The 21,485-nt window shown below is 38.2% G+C and overlaps 1 protein-coding gene across 6 annotated transcripts in view; it reads right to left on the reverse strand.

The window, feature by feature from the left end:
* Nucleotides 1-21,485, reverse strand: part of PPP2R2C (protein phosphatase 2 regulatory subunit Bgamma) — a 167,572-nt gene that overhangs the window by 10,302 nt on the left and 135,785 nt on the right. For all 6 annotated transcript variants that reach the window (XM_065735821.1, XM_065735825.1, XM_065735819.1 and 3 more), the window contains 2 exons: nt 14,310-14,474; nt 1,879-2,048 (listed from right to left, as the gene is read on the reverse strand). In XM_065735821.1, the coding sequence (XP_065591893.1) occupies nt 1,879-2,048; nt 14,310-14,474 (335 nt within the window). The remainder of the gene's footprint in view (nt 1-1,878; nt 2,049-14,309; nt 14,475-21,485) is intronic.

A 21,485-nucleotide genomic window follows, 5' to 3' on the forward strand; every position in this document is an offset into this window, starting at 1 on the left:
TGCCTTCGGGTGATCCACCACAAAATCTTGAGAGATTTAAATGAGATAACCCTACGAACAACTTGATAATAAGTTCACTACTATTTTTTTTTCTCTTTCTCTTCAGAACAAAGTTCTCTGCAGTTGAAAAGAGACCAAAGGTTACTGAGAACAGTTGGACTGTGTGAATCCTACACGGCCCTGTGCTGCAGGCTTTCTACGGCCTCTGAGCTGTGGGTTCTCCTCATACAGTTACAGCACTTGGCAATGCACCTGCATGTCTGTTACAAAGCACTGGAAACTGAAGGCAGTCCCCGGATTAAAAAAGTAAACCAGCCAGAACACAGTTCTGTTTTCAGGTGTTTGTTGTTATTTGTCCTGATTGCAATAATCAGTACTGAAAAATTTACATTATACTCAATTTCCATATCTCAGCATGGAGAAATGGAACTTTTTAATTGGCCCCACTGTTGGGTGCCAGACTGATTCAAAGGTGGCCAACTGGTGTCATAGCTACCAACAGAAGGAAATAAAAGCAGAGTTTAAAGCCAAGATGAACAGGTTGGCTTGACCAGCTCTGCAGAGATTGTCTGACCAGCTCTGCAGAGAGATCTATTCCTCTCCAGAGAGAAGGCTGCCTACTCTATTAGCATAACTATAAAATATTATTTCAGTTCCTAAAATCTGAGATACAATTCTGTTCTATAAAACACTGTCTCACTCTTACCCTCCCCACTTGGTTTTTACAGCATATCAACATTTCAAACACATTTAGCATTGTAAATACTGCCATTTTCAGAGCAAAACCAATCCTGTCATTTTATAGGCACACGGGCTCAGGGTTGCCAGTGCTAACAGCAGATATAGCAAAGGGTATCCACGGAAATGCAAAGGGTCCAGTGGAAAACACTGCCAACTTTGTCGACTGAACATTTCCTAATAAACACCTCCAATCTTACTGATGCCAAATGTTGGTTGTTTTGACAAGACCCATCACCAAATTCTCCCGACATATTACTTAAAAACAATCTTATTATTAGTTACTGTGAACTACTGTGCCCCACTTGCCATCAGACAGACATGAAATTCCTGCAGGACTGACTCTGCATATAAGCCAGATGAACAGCATTTTCCCTTCTTTTCATACTCTTCTGTAGATAGTTTAACAGCTTTTTCTCACTGCATGTTTGCTACAAGCATTTTCTGTGCCTCAGACACATTTTCTCTCTTCGAGGCAACATCACAGAATGTAAGCTCAGACCTCTACTGCCAACTAGAACAGATGTCAGAGCACAAACGCAGCGCTGGCTGCAGCCACCAGCATTTTGTCTGGATAACATCACAATGAATTCAGGCAACCAGATGTGTCTGTCTGGCATTCACAAAGTGCTGCGTCAGTGGTAATGTTAGGATTTAACAACGACCTCTTCTAGAACTAGGCACGAGGGAGAAAGGCACAGTGAAGGTTTAAAAAGAAAAGTTCTGAAATGATAAAGGTGTAAACTCTCAGCAGTCCCAGAGGGAGCAGAAAGCTAATCAATTCACAACATCCTTTCCTCACTTTCTTTCAAATGTTAATAGTAGAATACATCAATTGAAAACGGATGCCAAAGTAAAGAGATGATTTCCCTTGTTGGAAGTACTGTTTCTTTGGAGAGCCCATTCTGCCCTGTTATCCTGATTCCCTAAGACTTGCACATCTTTACTGATGCTGAAACTGTCCTTCTGCAACTGCGAGGATTCCACTATCAGGACTTTAAATCACATTGATTAACAGCTCTTAACTTGCAGCTTCTCAGACCAAACAGGAAAAGATTAAGAAATCCTTCAGTTTTTAACAGAGAGATGTTTTTCTATTGTTGTGTTTCAATGAGAAGGAGGTTAGTAGGAGATACCTACCTGGTATGTTTCTACAGGCTTTGTTTCCATGTTCAGATCCCAAACCTTGACAGTGAGGTAATCTCTTGTTAGCATGTATCTACCGCTGTGACTGAATTTGACATCTGACACTGAAGAGATTATTTCTGAAAAAAATGATCTATTACTGGGGTCTTCTGGTTCTTCATAAACTGTTTAAAGAAAAAGAAGCAAGGGAGAGATCAGAATTCTATAGAAGAAACACTCTGTTACACAATCTGTACCACGTATTTCTTGTGTAACAAGGTAATCCGATATACAGATGTACACAATATAAAATTAATTCTATGCTCAGCACCTTTATCCTTTCTCTTTTATCTCTATATGAAGATTATCTTATCCTCATATAAGAATACAAACAGTAAGCTTCAAATTTACAGTAATTAACCTTATCACTATGGTCCCAAAGCATCTCTTTGGGAAAACACATAAAATACACATAAATACACCATGTAGTTGACTACAGCTACAGAACAGCACAGCAGCTCATCCATGGGGATCCTTCCTGGGGTCTCCACATCCTGTTATCTGGGACACAACCAAAATCCTGTCACAAAGAAGGTGTACAAAGGCCATAGCATCTCTGTCTGTCTACAATACCAACACTGATGACTCACATTGAATTGCAGTAATTGAAATAACTGGTTTTTGTGGACCTCATCTCATTTGTTACAAACCCATTATACTATCCAAGGTCTCTTAATCCTCCTCCATGAATCCTGCACTAACTCTTGCCCTGCCAGAGCCTGGAGTTGAGGAGAGCAGGTAATGCTGGTGTCAGGACCTATAGCTGGTCACAGCTGGTTAAACAGAGCTAAACTCAACTCTTAGAGGAGCCCTGAGCCATTCTGTGGCCTTTCTGCAGAACTCTGTAACCCTGTGATTCAAATGACCTCATACAATGAAGATTAGTAGAAAGTCAGAATTTCAGTCTTTCAGTTATCATTAAAATCACAGAATCATAGAATCACCAACACTGGAAAAGATCTGTAAGATCATCCAGTCCACCCATCCACCTATCACCAGTATTTCCCACTAAACCACGTCCCTCAGTACAACACGTAAACGTTTCTTGAATACCTCCAGGGACTGTGAGTCAGTATGATTCTGGCACCTTTGCCTAGAATATCCTTTGAAAATTGGCAATTTGGTGAGCCTGACTTCTAAGTTTCAAAAGCAAGTGAAGAAAAGCCATTTCACAGAATCGTAACATCCTTAAGGTTGGAAAAGACCTACAAGATCATCAAATCCAACCATCCAACCCAGCACCACCAATGCCCTCTAAGATGAGATGTGCTGAAAGTAAAACAACTTTTTGCTGTCTGTCAAGTCAGACTTTTTTGCGTAGTCCATCAGAATGTTTTTTTCTCAAATCATTTATCTATGGCTATGATCAAGCCTGTTGAAAGCAAAAAGGTTACACTTTCCATCAGGTGAAAAATCATGTTCAGCAGAAAGCTAAGAGTGAGTATGTGGGTGAAGGATGAGGGGGTGGTGCAAAAAAATGATACACAATTTTCTTTGGGGGTGGGCAGTGAAATGCAGCCAGGCATGCACATGGGAATAAGGTCTATATTTGTACACGTACGACATATCTAAATGGTTCTGAATTACTTCAGAAGAGGGGGCAAAACTTTTCAGACAGACTGTAAACGAGCAATTTTAACTTGCTCTTTAAAAATTTGCCTAGACATTCTGCAAAGCAGGTATTTTGTAATTATCCTGTCAGATTTTCAATAGAATTCTGACAAGCACGAAGCAATTATCATTTCTCATACCTCTTGCCTTTAATCTGTCCAAACTATGCACTTGGCTGGCAAGAATTTCATCCTCCTAATTATGATGTGAAGTTGCTATTAAAACCAGAAAAGAAAAAGGAAACCTAAATGAACTACACCTTCATTTACAGCTTAGATGCATTTTCTGAGTTCTGTGTGTCTCATCCAACTGCCAGTGATTAGAAGAGAAGTAATATTTGTACCCGGATGCTCTGTGTTTTGTTAATTAATGAGATTAAACCAGTTCATCCCTTATCTGCACTGTTTATTGCTTTTGTAGCCTCACCACAGTAAGTATTAGAACGACTTAGATTAATTACACTGCATAAACTACTGCAGGCATGAAAGCCCAATATTACTGCAGAAAGAAAGGTAGCAATTCTATGAGCAGAAATTCTTTATAGATAGCTCCTATAGTCAGCATAATCAAACCAGGAGAATTGTTAAAGGAAATCAGGAGCAATTCTCAGTGTTGCAGAGGACGTGCAGCGTTTACAATACGCCTAGCAACCAGAGACAGGGCATAGTCCAGCCTTGAAAATGCAGGTGAGATAGAGCACTCACAGCTCAGCTATTTGTGGCTTAGCATCAATGTAGGGGTACACAAACACTACAAAAAGGCACATTGTCAGTTCAGAATGCCTAATAAAGCTAAGCAATTGGAGACAGAACAGCACTGAAGGCCATGTAACTGGTATGTTCATTCAGGCCATCATTACAGATGTTTACATCATCACAGAGTAGTTTAGCACAGAATTCCACGCTTTGTGCAGAAGGATGGGCTGGGTGAGGAATACTTGCCGGAGCACTGTTTTCCTGAATCACAAAGAAAGTCTGAGGCATAAAAATATGTTTCTCAGAAGGAACTGCCATCTGCTGAAAAGCTTTCATCTCATGTTAAAAATCATGATTCTTAGTGTGCCTTTGGTTCCTCTGACCTAATGTAGACTATTGGTGGATGGGAAAGGCACTGCCAAAATGTGCATGTGTTGTGCAGAAATATATGCAGACATCTACAGTTTTATCACAGGAAAGTGATCCATCACACAGCACCACTGCATATCCCACTGAAGAACAGCAAGTAGACTGTTAGTAAGTGATGTTTTAAAAGTCAACCAGCTATGAACCCTAGCAATTGTCAAAACATAACTTCAGCCTCAGAAAGCATAAAACTTTGTGTCCTCAGAAAAGGTTTTTCTCTTTGTGTTGTTGGTCCCGTTTCCAAAGGCTCACATTTTTGATGGAGTCATCGTCCTTTCCAGACTCAATACCTGAAATTACTGTTTTGTTTGCAGGCCTGAGCTTCAATCACCACAGGGTCTAAATTCTCGCACATGCGAACTTCAAAACAAAACAATAATGCTAAAGATGGCTTATATAGAGTGCAGCATCACAGTCCAAAACAGCACACACAGTCCTGTACCCCACCCCAAATCCTCACAAGGAATATATGCAGAACTTTACATTATATTAAAAGACCTTGGCTAATGCCTCAGCAAAATTTTCAGAATTCCTCTCACATCCCTGTTCCTCTTGCCTTCCCCATATGCCCAAATGAAACAGAACCAGAGCTCCTCACAACACTGCTGCAAGAGAGATGGTTCCCAAATTCAAATGTGAATAGTGTCTTTCAAAGCTCAAAGAAGAAAAGACCCATTTAAAGGGAAGGCAATAACAGTATCTGAGATAATACAGGGCAGGGCTTAGAAAAGCTATCTACTTATATAATGAAAGTTTATCTGGAGCTACTTTTTATTTTCTACAGGAATTTGTAAATGTATAAGGGATTGACAGGATAACAGCAATGTCAACTATACTCAGTTAAAAAAAAATTTCATTGCTTTTGAAGGGAACAAATGTAGAGTATAAGCCCTGGCAAAATGTTGTTATCATGGCCTGAGTACTTGATGATAACTGCAAAGGTTTACTGTGAAGTATCAGTAAACAAAACAAAGACAGAAAGAGATCTGGCAAGGGGAAGGCTCTGATAATACTGTGTTCTCCTTAAGGCATGAAAACAGAAACCTTGAAGATGTCTGTTACTACCAGCCAAAAGCAGAACTGTAGATAAAAACAACTTTTTGCTATGACAGAGCCAAACGTTTAAAAAAATCAAAGACAAATTGTGCCTCCATGTATTTCAGAACAAATGATTAGCTGAAAAGAAAACAATAGCACCTCAAGGTGATACCTCAGCAGCTTCACAGAGTTGGTAAGAAATTTCATCATTCATAGGACAAAATTATAACCAGCCGTACAAAATAATTCTGAATCACAGAACCAAGGTTCTCCTGAAGCCACATGCTATTTAAGAACAAAAAGCTCCCAAAGCTTCTTCCCAGAAAATATTATAGTTTGCATTCTGCCCTGAAAACATCTGTTTGCACAACATTGAGAAAAATGAAAAAAGGATGAAAAAGTGAAAGCGGACCACCGACTCCTCACTGCTTCTCCTGTTAAAACAACCTGCTACAGATACAGAAATTGTAACAGTGACTATATTTTCACACATGCAGTTGATGCCAAACCCTTTATGTGCTATTACTTAGGCTGAAGTACCTGGAAATCCTCCACCATGAGCTCCCAGCTCTCTGCCTCCCTCCAAGGACTTCAAACAGATGTACAACATTGTCCAGCACCTGCTCAAGGGCCTCAGCAACAAACTGGTTAAGGCAGTTAACACCAGAAAAAAGGCAGTGCAACTAACAAGGAGGGAGAGGACTGCAGAGACCAGAGCTAGGAAAGATGCTGGAACAACAAAGGGAATCATTTGCTTTGTCCAACAGACTGCAGCTAAGCTGAATTAAGGATGGACTGCAGATAGCCCCCGGGTTACACACTAACACATACAGTGGGTGTTTTTCATCTGGACCCACATATACCAGCAGTGGGTCAGGTATTCTCTCAGTGGGCTTCAAGTTACATAAGCGCAGAAAACAGACGCATTCCCAGGCCAAACAGTTCATCATCTAAATTAAGTCCCTCTTTCAGAAACATCTAATTGAAATGTGCTTAAAATGATAATGCAAATGAAGGAATCTTGCCCTTCTGAGAAGAGCAGCCACAGCAGCTTACCAAAGAGCCAAGATGCTCTCTTGAGGGCTGATAAACAAGAACTTTAAACATTCTTTTTTTTCTTCCTGGACTACATTGTTATACTAATGAAAAGTTTCTCATAAAATATGATTCTAAGCTGAAAAATCTTAGTAATGACTGAACCACAGAAATAAATTTAGATGTCAAATTAGCACAGATTCCCAGGAAAGCTGTGATTTGTCCAAAAATTAAGCTAAATTTCTAAGTTGTATAAAAATACAAACACTTCTTTAAACGACTTTCCACCACAGAAAAATATTAAAACATCATTTTTTTATTTTTAATTTTTTGTGTGCATGTGTGCCATCTTGATTGATGCCTAGTTCTGGTCTTATCTCAAAACTGGGAAATGACCAAAGACACAAAAACAGGCAACCGCAATCACCAAAAGCATCAAATGAGCACAGATTACCTAAACAGACCAGGACTTCTCAGTCCAGACTGCTCTGAGAGATCTGTAATTTTGAGTGGCACGGGAAGGATGAATAGGGAAGGACAGTTACCCCTTGTACATGTCTGTTCCAATCAACTAGCAGGAGTCACCAAGGGGACCTGGGAAAGGGTAAGTACAGAACAGGTGGGAACAGACAGTTCTTCACAGTTTCTCATTAAGTTACAGAAGATTTCACTGATAGATAATGGGATCAGTAAAAAAAAATTATACACAGGTTCAAAAGTGAACGGACAACTCCAAGGAAAAAAAAATCCATTTCAGCTCTGTGAAATGCAAGTAAATTCACTCTTGCTAGAGTCCTTCCACCTCAAGTTTTCAATAGCAATCTACAAAAAGTAAAGATTATTTGCTCCATTCTTACACTTTCTGTTGTAGAATGTACCAGAGCTGGCAGGACCTCTGGTTTACCCACAGATAGTCATTAATATACAGCTTAAAATCCACTCTAGGATTTCATGCTGAAGAGTTCCCGAGCTCATTATGAGCAAACCAAAATCAGCTGTAATGTTCCCTCTGAAACTCACAGTATCTCCATGCCTTTTTAGTTTCACTCCTTATGATAATAGTTTGATTTACCATTATTATTTACTTTATCTTTCACTACCTCTGAATGTTTCATTGTCTGCTATTAAGACAATCCACCTGTATATTCACATCCTGCAGAAGTTGTTTTTCAAGATCAGGGTATATTGCTAGGATGAAAACCCTGTCTTTTATCTTCTACAAGGATTAATACAGATGTGCACCTGCGGGAATGGTTCAATCCAACTTCATAAGCAGTCTACAATACATTTATCAGGTAAAACATGACATATAAATAGCTAACCATAATTACTTGACATTTTATACTATTAAAGGTTGGTGTCTCAGCTGGGATAAAATTGTTCTCTTCAGAGTCTCTGGTATGATGCTAAGCTTTGGTTCTAGGAGAAAAACAGTGTTGATAACACACCGATGTTTATAATTCTTGCTAAGCAGTGTTGTGCAGAGCCAAGGCCATTCACAGAGAAGGACTGAAGATGCTGAGAGGGATGATAAGTAAGACAGCTGACGTAAACTGGCTAAAGGGATATTCCATGCCATAGGTCATCAATGCAGAAGGAGTTTTGAAGGGGGTGGGAATTCAGCTGTTTCTCTTCCACTGCTCCAGGGCCTAGCTGGGCATCTGTCAGGGGGCGGTGAGCAATTCCTTGTGTATTGTTATATACATAGAGGTTATAACAAGAATATATATATATAAAGGGAAGGATTACAATTATGACATATATACATACACGTCATAATTATTATCCTTTTCTTTTTCTCTATCTTAGTTTTATCTCAACCCACACATTCCACTTTGTGAGTTTTTTTCAATTCTCTCCCCTATCCCACTGGGACGGGGGAGCTCACAAACAACCAGGTGGTGCAGAGCCATCTGCCAGGTTAAGCCACAAAAGTCAGTCATTCTGTATTTGCTCATCCTGTTTCAATACGAAAAAAAAAAAAGGTTCTTTTTTTAATTCAATTTTCTCCTTTTATAAAATTCTGAGGGCAGCTCTTCATGCCCTGTTCACTTACAGATCACTTTCCTTCTCTGAACAAGGGTAAGTTTCAGATGCCATCCCCACATCTCAAGACTGAAATTCCACCTACTGCAAAGCATTCCTTTATCCAGTGACCTGTTATTAAAACTGGACTTCTCATCAATACCTCTAGAGAATCTGGCTTTTAGAAGTGCAGCCTCAAATCAATATTTAAGAATCTGCTTTACCATCTGTAGCAAGTTGCTGCAGCTTGTCACAGACCACAAGGGATAGTGCATTAGTGCTGAAAGGCTAAGCCAGATCAATAGCTCAGGATCAGTGGGTGGGAGCTTTACTGTGGAGCTGCTTGCATAAATGCAACTTTGCCAGTAAGTTTGCTAATAAAGAGAAATGGTGCTAAAAGAGCCAGGAAGTGAAAAAACATGAGGCTAATCTGGAGGAACAATCATCTTTACACCTCAGTTTCACAAACACTTACGTGCTTGTTTAATGCCTCATGTTGTGAGCAATATCACGGAAGGTAATGGAACATGAAACTACTCCTGTACAGACAAATTCATGCATAAGTCTTTCAGATCTTGATATACAAGGTTAGCAAGAAGTGATTTTTTCCCCAGTGAAACAGGATCTCAAAAAAATGATGTTGATTTCAAGAGATAATGAAAAGCAGTATTTGTTGCTATTAAAAAATTAAGCAAACAGGACAGGAATTTTAATAGTTTGAATAATTAAAGCAATTTTAAAGCAATTATTTGCTTTATCTGTGTGTGGTTGGGGGAGAGAGGTTAATGAAACACCTCTTCAATCATGAATCATTCACCACTGCTTCAGGCTTTTCTCTTCCTACCGTTCGATAGCTAGAAGTACATAAATCATTCTTTTTCTTACTATGATTTAATTTTAACATATCTTGCATAACTGGAGGAAATACTATATAGACATAATTGTATTTCTGTAGAAGTATTTCCTCATCTTTTGAATGTCTTTATTACCTCCATATAAACTGAGCAGAACAGAAGCTCTGAAGTCTATGCTAAAGGCAATCTTCTACCAAATTTCCATGACATTCCTGCACTAGGAAAGATCTTATGCTGCACGTAGTTTACTATGTGTAAAATTAGAATAACAGATCTTTAGTAGTAGTCATAATTACAAAATTATTGGGATAGGGGCACATCAATCAGCAATGAATATGCCTTTGTAGTGCATGCTTAGAAAATAAATCCAGAACTAGGATAAGGGGAACAAACTTTCATTAAAGTGTGGGATTAAATCATTACAGAAGCTCAGATAAGTTCCCTTCCTGTCATTCAAAACCTTGCAGATTTTGCCCAAATGAACATTACTTTGACAGTGGCTTCTCATTGCACAAAGGGAAAATGCTGGCTGTCTCTCTCTCAGATGGTAACTTGACATGAAACCAGATGCAGAAATAAAAAGCGTATTTCCAATGTAAAGCTCAGATAAAAGAAAAACAAGTTGTCTCTTTTCCAGTCATACAATAAGTATCATTCATTTGGAAAGGTCAGTATTAATTAGCAAATCCAGCAGGGATACTCTGTCACAGGCTTTTTTGTGCTTCTGGTTGTTCTCTGTTGCAAATGAAAGATAATCCATATTCAGTTAGGGGTCTGAAAGCTGTCTTGTCTCTTTAATTGCAATCTCCCTAAAAGGTTAGTAAATATCACTCATTTAACTTTTTCAATTCAACGTGTTCAAATAGATTCTCCTTAACTTCTGTTTTAGCTGCTTCCACAGTGCAGAATTCTAAAGTTTAAAATCAAGACAATCTCTAAAATACAGAAGATAACCAAACTCAGTTAACTGCCAGACTGACCAGATAGTGGCATTTATCCTAGCAGAAGGGCTGGGACTTCTTTCACATCCAAAACTCAACTAGAAATGTGGTCATGTGCACAAGGAAAGCAGAGGAACCTGCCACATATTCGGGTGTCAAGCCAAACCTCAAGATCACTGTGCACTGCTCTGAAGACCAGCTTATACCTTTAAGACATCAATTAACCATGCTATAGTTCTACAGCTGTAACGCTTTGCATCTTTCAGGAAGAGTCCAGAGAAGATGACTGCTAGGCTTGCCTGTCATCTGTAAATGATCCTCTACTTCAAGTAAGGGGGAGGATGACCCCAAACTTTCCATTTTAAAGATCACCATGGCAATAGAGACAATAAATCTGAAACTGAACCTCCCTCTTAACTGAAGTATTTTTTTCTACGTTTTGCACATGGGTAATGGATAATTGGAAACAATTTTTCAGTCTACATCAACATTAAGAAATGAGCACTAAAAAAATGCTTAAAGCAACATACGACATTTAAGCAGATATCTTCTGAAGCATGCAATAACTGCAAGATATTAAGGCTATTACACTGAATATCAATAAGAGTTATACTCCAGTGACTTAAATTTCCACGTTGCATAAATATACAGTTTCCATTTTCCACTTAATTCCAAGCTTAGTAATTCTGATGAACTACTGAAAAAGCCCTTCATTTCCTTCTAACTTCACATGCTCCAGCTGTTTTCGCTCACTGGCTGCTTCACTAGATGATTTGCTGAAACAGCAATATGTACCAACCCAGCATACAAGCTGTTTGGAAGAACGTATATCCCTGCACATTTATAAGGAATTCTGAACACAGTATTAGCAAGACAAATCTAAACAAATTAGCAGCTATTCATTAATCAAACAGTTGTGCTTTAAACTGCTCTAAGAATTCTTCAGTCTGGAGAATCGTAATGCATCAACAGCCTTTAGCTTTTCTCCCTTGTTAATTCAATCTTCTGTATGACAATTTCAGGAGTTAGGGACAGGTTCCTCTATCTCTTGGATGCTTCTAGCTAGCTGCTCTAACAGTGAGCTAATATTTAAATCAATTCCCCGTTTCTTGCTGCTGGGGTCTGACATTCATAACCATTTTAAATCTTCACCTATAAGACCCTAGACTGCAAAAACACTTTCTTCCTCTAATACTCTAAATAAGGAGGGTTGTGAGTCTTTTTTTCCCTCCTCTACAGAAAATTTTGATGGAATTATCTCCCACTATTTACCAAGTCTGTAAATGAAATGAAGCAGTATTATGTATGTATCTCCTACAGTTGCAGATTGGGCTCTCTTGGATATCCATTTGTAATGGCCACATATGTTTTGCTTCCGATTGCTCACTCAGCACTGTATGATCTATTAAAGAGGTGTTATAAGAAGCAGTTTCAGGTAGTCTATTTGAAAAACAACATATTTTATCATACCTTATCAGTATCTCAATGACCATTTAAAACTCAGCTAATGACCTGATATTCTTTCAATGCCTTATGGATGGATTTGGTAGTTTGAGACAGTTTTTCTGTGGGACAGAAGTCCCTGCTACAACTCATCACACAAACTGGCAGCTTGCTAATAAATCTCAGGCACTAAAGATAACCAGATATAGAAGTCTCTTCCACGTCAGAGCCGTGAAAGATTAATATGGGAAAACATGTAGCTCTGCTGTCACTAATGCTGAACAGAGAGACTTCACCACTGAATTTAGCAAAAGAAAAATCTTCAACAACACTATAGTTTATTAACATCCTGTGTCAGTGACTTCTACTACAGATATTAAGTTTGTAATTTATTTATTCAGTATAACACAGTAATTATTCATGGCACACTCAGGACATGTAGAAACGGAGGGGCTCTTCCTCTAAAAGCTACAACAGACTTCAGCCTAACTACAGAGATTTCTACAACAAAAGGTATGAGAAAAGAATAAAACCAGAAGTTCACATCCTCAGCATCCAGGTATTTTTATAAGCTTCATATTTGACTTTTTATCCCTAAAAATATGTACACATTTCACAACCTCAAAGAGCATCTGAAATACAGATTGTCATGAAACGAGACTGACTGAAGAAAGTAGAGTTCCATAGCAGAATATGAGGGTTTACAGTGACTACAATCATAGCTATTTTGTATGGAAAGTCATGCCAGTCATACAAAAGGTGTGAAGACAAGTGGAGCTAGGATAGAGTAAGGTGTTAACCATGCATGTGCACCATGTAAAAAACAACACTGAAGAGGAACCAGATGCAACAAGAATGTACTTGTGAGGTGATCAGCCAAGCATTTGATTTCACAGATTGTTTGATTCCAAAGATATCTTTTTTGGTTGCTACAGGTTTTACACTACCAATTTTGCAGGCCTCTGAGAGCTATATTGAAATCAGTCCAATCAACAGGACTACTCCTTGCAATGCTTTGAAAGTTCTGCTATTAACTTCTCAATTTTGTACTGTACATGCTCTATGCACTAGGCTTCTCAATGAGCGTGGCTTCAGCTCAGTGCAGCAATGGTACATTAAACGTTTATTTTCTAACTCACAGATCTGGAAACAAGGGTTTAATCAATGACCATTAGACCTTGCGCTCCCTTCTGGCATAAGATGCCCTCTTTCACCGAGGGTTACTGTGTTCTTGTTTTAATAAGTTATGATTGGAACTTGGCACTGAATTACAGGGGTAAGAAGAACACACTAGTAACGAGAAATTAAAGTATGAGACAGGATAACTCACAACAATGCAACAGAGCACATTGTGCTTGCATTTCACTTCATAGTATTGACTTCCCCTACGTGTATGACAGGACAGACCTAATAAAACACTTCTCTGCTTTGGAAATAGTCCTGAAAGTTTATTTTCTACAATTGAAGAACACACCCTAACAGGTTCTGAGCAAGGGCTCTTCTCCCTGTAGCCAACAGTTCTTATCCTAGGTTCCTGACTATATCTGCTTCACTTAAAAAAAAAACAAAAAAAAAAAGCTGTGCTAAGTCTATACAGTGCTTATGTCTCAACTAAAACTACAACTGAAGACCCACCTACCTCAAAAGCTTCAGATACAAACTGACTGATACAAAGCTGCTTACATGACCCTTGCACTACGAGAATTTCTCGCACATTTCCTTCTCAATGATTGAACATTGTCAAAGACAACGAAGACCTCATTCTGTGAGATAGAAGAGTTCTAGAAGTCCTGCCCTGAAGGTGCCTAATGCAAAACCACCACAGCTCATTAGGTTCTCAGTTTTTCATTGGAAACAACCACAGATCACAATATCTGCTGTTTCTCAGCCTTAGAAGAATAAAAAGATTGTTTGCATATGGAAAAGCACATAGGCTTGCAAGGGTAGCGGTGGCCTAACATATATTGTCTTATCAGGACTATAAAGAGCTGATAGCAAGACATTACAAACATACATTTTCCTTCATCCCTTTCTTTGAGGACAGACAGCCTCACACTCTACTCCTTGTTCTTAGGTAGGCTTCAAATACAAATGGTTGTGAACTAGAGGCTCTGCCTCAAAAGTCTTGCCAGTGATATAAAATCACATTAAGACAGACGACATCTCATGAATATCACGCTTTTGTTGGGTTTTGTTTTTAGGGGCTTTCATTTAAGTTGCCCAATTACTGAAGAAGTATCAAAGAATCGCAAAATTGTTGAGGATGGAAAGGGACCAACCCAAAGTACACCCAGAGCTAAACATAAGGAAGGACTTACGCTTGGAATGTTTGTCACAGAGGGCTGACGCTCTCATGTCACAGAGTCTCAGGGAGCCTTTGCTGCTGCTGTAGACGAAGAGATTGCAGTGATGGGGATGAAACTCAGAGGCTGTAATCACTTCCGTCAGGTCTTCCATATTGGCTGGCTTTATATCTACAATGTCTGAATGGAAGTTTCATTAAGGAAAATCGAGCTGTTTGGAGATTTTCTATTTGGAGACTATTACAGTCTTCTTGAAGGAAGCATAGTGACCTAAAAAGCATCCATAAATTTAATACTCTTAGATAAAGATGTTCTAGTTGGAGCACTTCTTTGCCTCATCTATACAGAACTCAAAAACCACTATTTAATAATAGTTTTACAGTAGATGCCACGAACAGTCAACATTTTCCCAAGCTGTGCACATACAGACATAAAGGAAATAGTATTTCAGATTTTGAATTCCCACCTTCATTAAACTAATAGAGAACAGGTAGCTAAATCTCCTGTATTTGACATTGACATTACTGCAGTACCTCTGGTAATACTGATGGATAGAGAACAATGTACAACTCAGATTTGCACACTCCAGTAAAGGTTTGCTGGCTTTTATAAACATGTAACTTAATCTAAATAATATGTGTGCCTTAAGTTAAAAGCCTCAAACAACAGACATGTATTTTTGCAAAGGTAAATGTGTACAGAACCAGAACTTACACAAATAATTTGTGTACATATCTAATATAATTTACTTTCTTAAAAAAAATTCATTTTTGCAAAACAAAATTAAGCACAGTGATGATTTTTCTGCCTTAATACTTTAATACTTGCAAAAGTATTAGAAATTTAATTTCTCTTTTCATATAAAAGATGCTCACTACTGAAACCAGTATTAATATCTGTAATAAAGAACTATACGTCCAAACCATTTAAACAGAGATAATCTGGGAGAAAAATAACCAACACAGATATAGTTTCTCAAGGACAGACCTGTCAGCTAGAACATCAGAGATTATCCACATGAAGCGTAACTCACTTGAGGCCTCTCCAGTATAAAATCCACCCACACACACTACCTGCTTTGGTGAGTAATCTAGCAAGCATTTACTTGGAAGAGGAGGCCAGCCTGTGGAAGATTGCTGATAAAGAATGAAAGAGTCTCATGAGGAAGCTGTAAGAAAGCAATAGGCATAAAATGAAAGAAGGGTGCATATATATAAAGCAGAATATTTAAATAAGATTGTGCATTTTCACATGGCCGTTAGCAATCCACTGTAGATAAGGCATCCAAATGTTAACAAATCCTTCAAACAAGAAGAGTAACATTACCCTACTTTACTGATGAGGCTCAGAGAGGCAGAAAATGATTTGCATAAGATCACATGGGAAATGCACGACAGAACAAACTCAGATCTATTGAGCCCCACTTCAGTGCCCTAAACACAAATCATCTCAGAGTCTGGAATCCCCAAACATAAAATTTGAATCAGCTGACATTCAAAATTTAAACAACTCAGAGGATAAGATAAATGAGAAAATCTGTTTTACCAATGGCAAGAGAAATCATGTCTCAACGATACGAGGCTGGTTTCTGTTCCCTCTGTTCACATTTCCAAATGGAAGACTTTTAATTGATTTCTGCGGGAGAAGGGTTCAGTCCACCAACAATTTTATATTCTATACTTTCATCTTTTCAAAAATGCAGATTTAGAGACTGCATTAGAATTAAACATAACAATACAAAATATTCAAATATAATTATCTTGAGGACTCTGCACAGACAAATACCTCACACTGATGGTTTTACACCACATTTTTAAAAGGAAAGCATCAGCAGAATTATGAATACTTTGTGATATTTAATAACAACGGGGAATAAATTAACATTTTACTTCAACTGCATTCCCTCTTGCACTTTCACATCCATCTCCAATAATCCACCATGATTAATATTAGTACAATGAATATTAAGATGCAGCTACATTGATTTACCTAATCTTATAAATTATCGCTACATCATCTTGAAAATTAATAGTAAAAAAAAAATAACCTTTATTCAGTTATTTCTATTTTGTGTATCTGTCTCAAGAAATACATTTAAGTAAAAGCAATTGCTTTCAGTGATTGAATTGCTTTCAGGAGTTCAGAGAAATTATAGTAACTCAATACAAGAATTTCACCTCCCAGCAGAGGGATGAATAATTGCTGAGTGATGAGAAAGATATAAAAAATAAATAGAGTATGTGAACAGTCACGGGTAAGTATCATTTTTTCTGGATGCCATAGACAATGTTGACGAATTTCCCTTCATTGTATGAAATGAATAATCCTATACTGAATAATGAAATTAAGTATTCCATTCGCCTGCCAGAAAAGCATAAAATACTTGAAACAGACTGTATTTCCAGATGTGATCTAAATCTCCACTGAGGAAAAAACTCATTGCCTCCTGAGCATCATGGAGAAAACACACCACAGGAAACTCATTGTTTCATCAGATTTAGAAAAATAAAATAAATAAAAAAAAAATACCTAACATTTGTATTAAAGGAAATAATCAAAGGAATAGTGAGCTGTGGAAGATACTTTACTCCAAATAATAGATGGAAAAACAGCTCTTGCTTTGACAGCTACAGAACCCAATGTATCAAATGAAGAGCATGTCACACAAAAGAACGTTTTCCTCCTCTTGTGATTTTTGCCATCTATTTGAAAACAATCAAGTACAGCTTGACATGTGATGTGTGGGAACTGTATTTAAACTAGCATGACATGGTAAGGGCACATATCTCTCATGATATACTGCATTTCTATTTTTCCATTTTCCCTCTTTTCCCCCTTTTTAAACATGATGTCTCTCAGCAGGAAAATATTTAAAAAATTGGACCAGACAATGATCTTCAGAAACCTGCCATGTGGTGAACTACAAGAGCTCAATGAAAAGGATATTTGGCGGAAATTGATTAAATGAAAATTCCATTGCTGAAGAGAAAAGCACTGTAATGTAACAAAGCTGTAGAGCCACTCCCAAGCTAATGACTTCCCTTGCAATTTCATCTTGCAGAAGGATGTCTTGACCAGGTCACAGTCCTTCTCCAACAGTTCACCCACACGTCAAGTACAAAAGTCACATCTGAATCCCAGTCTACCACAATATGTGGCATTTCCAAGCTGTGAAAAAAAAAAATAGGACCAACCCTTTCAAAGAGACCTAATGACTTAACAGTCTACAACTGGCAGTGCACAGTTATGTAACTGTTGTCCTAAAAAAAGAATAACCCTAGTGTTACTGGGCCTGAACACATAGGAATTTCCCACAGAAAATTAGAAAGATCTTCACACTGCTTTCACTCCCATACACACTTGCCACGGAAGAATTTGCAGCCCTGGCAGTCTGTACTATGAGAAGGCTGAAGTGGTGCCTTGGCAGCTAATGGGGAAGCATTAGCAGAATTTTCAGTCCTTAACATGAGAACAAGAATCTGTTCCTCCTATGCCACCTATTTGCCATCTCCTTAAACACCAGGTGTCAGCGCTACTGCTTAGCTCTGAGAAATGGAATGAAGCAATGAGGAGGTCAACAAATTTTCCAGGGGCTCTCCATAGCAAAATGGAAATTAAAGGTCACCCCTCTTTGGTGAGAGATTGTGTTCTTACAGTTGTGTTAGCAGAGCTATAAGATCGTGTGATAATTTTGGTAAAGGCAACAAAGATACCCTCGGGTAATGTAATCTTGAACTCTGGGCTTCCTTTACCAACCCTGCTCAACAGCAGAGGTGTTACACAGCAAAAGAAGCGGGACAGAACCTGACCAAAGCAGGGAAGAACATAAGGAAAAGCACAATTACCACTGTGCAACAACACGCAGTAGGAGGGATGCAGAATTCAGTTACACTGTACGATCAGTTACATTCCATTTGTGCTGCTGTTTTGCAGCTGATATTAAAATGAGGACAACAGGAGGAAGATGATTTGTTCCATTGCCTCTGGGCCACTGGACTAGCAGAAGAATGTGAGAAGCCTTTGTGAGAAGCCAGTCCATAAAGTTTCTTCTTGCGCAGGTTACAATGATGACCCTCACTGTGATCCAAAATTTCCATTATCTGATTTCTTCATTTGATCAACTAGAATAAAAATTAGCATTTGTGCTTTATGCTAATATCAAAATGTATATAATGAGACACTGGAAAATACACAGGGTTCCTTCTGAGCAAAAAAGGCTCCAGAATGAGTTTCCCTGTATGATAATGAATACATAGCTGTTTCCTCAAAACAGATTAAATTCCCTTTGAAGAGAACAGTATGCATAAAGAAACAGCTGCTTCATCTTCTAGAAACCAACAAGGAATACTATCAGAAACCAAATTTTGTAGATAACAAACTTACAACTCAGAAGATACAGCACATAAAGGTCTTATTCCTAGCTGCATTCATTTGGATTCATTTTTATATCTTCTGCATGTTCACTGCGGGAAAGAAATCACTGGAATACTCACATTCAGGCTACAGAAATGAATTTAACTGCATCTCAACTGCAATGCAGAAGAGAGGCTTTATTTAGAAAGCCTGACAGAATTTTTCCATAATAACTTTACAGGAAAAAAAATCCTCTTTTTATGTCAGTATATGCTGTTTTGTCACTTCATTTTTACCCCCGAGTGGGATTTGTTTTCTTTATAAATTTATAGGCACTTGCAAAAAAAAAAAAAAAAAAAAAATGCAGCATAGCACATCCAAACCTGTCCGTTCCCTGTGTTTTCCATGGAGGTCTGTTCCAGCTCCTAATTTTGTCTGCATCTCACACCTACATTCTATCCTAGAGCTAGAAATATTCACTGACTAGGAGCTGAAATCAATAGCAATTCATGGAAGCTGCCAGGGCTTTAGTTTAGGGTAATTGATTGCTGTGGTCCTGTTGAGGCTCTACGCTTCTAATATAAGCATTTCTCCAAGTGATTTCTTCTGTTAGTAATTTAGTGCACACCATTTTCATTAGAAGGAGGGAACTGTGATGCTTACAAATCAAGCTCTACCAGTTTTACACTTCCTACATGGTGGTTATATCATTCTTATACTGTGTATCAACTGAGTGAATTCATTCCAAATGCCTACAGTTTTCTTGCAGGTTGCATCAGCAGAGCAGGGAAGGGATACGGCCTCAGTATGCAGGATAACATCATGATGTGATTACATCAATTTAATATGAAAGGAAGAAGAGAGCCCTAACTTTTTAATAGCTAACCCCTCACTGTTTCTTCTCATTCCTTAAAGATACAGTGCATGTTTACACTGCTGAAGGACGATTCCTGCAGCAGGCGTATCACACTAAAGATGCTACAGGATAAATTCAAGCTTTTTAATCTCTATCCTTCAGACCCTTTGAGTCAAAGACTTCTGGAATGGATTATCAATAGGTTAATGATTTTGGCCTGTTTGTCAAATTTCTCTCTTACCTTAGGCAGAGAGATGACCCAGTAGTTATTCTCTAAGTACTCCTAATAGCCAATGTCAATGCTTTTTATCATGCAGCATTCTCCCACTGCTACGCTAAAAGCATGTGCTATATGGGTTTTATTAAAAGCCCAGGGAGTTGCAATTATGTTGTCTGTACCATTTTACTCTTCCGAACCGCAAGAAAAGAAACTGCTGCATAAGTGTGTGCTCCTTCAAGCTGTCTTGTACCAAATATCTGCTAATGCAAGGTATTGATCCACACATGAAAATGACTTAGTAGCACAAGGTCAGCACAATTCCATTTTTAAATTCCTCAATCCTTATAACATTTCTTCAAGATATCAAACTGGAGCTGGAAAGCCTGGCAAAGTCATCTCCTACACTGGTGCTGACTGGCAACAACATGTTTTCATCACAGGCATTTAGGTGGTGCCATTCTGATAGTACAAAGGCTTCTAATAGTTTGCTTTATTTTTATTTTTTTAATTCTTTTTTATTTCTCCTCATATTAGGATTATGAGATAGACAGTAAAATAGTAAAATTGCTACAAGTCAGCTCTACATGGAAAGCCAACCCGTGGACAATTATGTTAGATGCCAGGGCAAACACAAAGTAAAAAGACTGCCCGTTACATGAAGAGCAAGTACAAAGTGCATACAAAGAATAGATGAGGTAATGGTAAAATGGCATGATGCATGCTCAGCACAAAACTCCTGGAGCAAGAACTTCCTCACAGTCTAATAGCTAAAGCTTCAGTCAGATTTTTGTCCAATTTTGTTCTCTATAATGTTTCTAACATCATAAAACCTATGAAGAGAAGAGAGATGGATATTCAGAGCCTTTACATGTACTTCGAAAGTATGGTTTCACTGACTTCATTGGAACGTGAGAGGAAGCAGTGCCAGTGGCAAAGATTTGACAAAGGTCATCTTAAGGGCCAGCAGGAGCAGTAATTCTGGATTCTGGTTAATTAATCTCTTCCCTGTCTCCATTAGTCCAACTATGCATGTATGCACTCAGTTCTTCCCACAGTTGGTTGGTTTTGAGGACATTTTTTCTGTTAACTGTTATGTTTGTCTTTTGGAGTTCCAACAGTGCAAATGAGATGCAAATTTCCTCATAGAGAGGACTGCTCACGCACATTGCAACCGTTAATTTTCTTAAAGAATAATGAACTTTGAAGTAGCTACTAGAAAATGTTGATGTAATCAAAAACTGAATCTTCAGCTTGTTTTTTAGAACAAAATGCTTGCAATTTCATCTGGAGACACAGTCACATCCCTGTGTTAGCTGTAACCATATGCACATCCAAATTTTCAAAAGCAACAAAATCATTATCTGCAGATGAGTGCAGTTGAGAGCAAAGTTAAGTGGATGAGTCAACAGAAGACCTGCGCTTAAAAGCACATCTGGAGTTTTCAGTGTACTGTACTCTATCTCTGAAAGGTTGCAAAGTAGTATTTAGTTGACATATTTGCATGTTAATTAATTAGCATTTGTCTGAAACTACCATGAGATGCTTACCATTGCATTTGAAACACAGCAGATATCAGCACCTCAAATATGAATAAAATATGAATGGAAAAGACCTATTAAGTCACCTAGCTGTTTCTCTTAGCCAGCAGTCTTTCCTATGGAAATGGCACCATGTATTATACACCAGCAAGGGATCCAAAAAACTACAACTTTAAGTATAATAAAGCAAGGAAAAAACTGTAAACTAGGGCAAAATCTTCTCA

This window comes from Cyrtonyx montezumae, unplaced genomic scaffold (assembly GCF_038088225.1).
Source record: "Cyrtonyx montezumae isolate F1298 unplaced genomic scaffold, pur_monq_1.0 scaffold_2, whole genome shotgun sequence".
Lineage (NCBI taxonomy): Eukaryota > Metazoa > Chordata > Aves > Galliformes > Odontophoridae > Cyrtonyx > Cyrtonyx montezumae.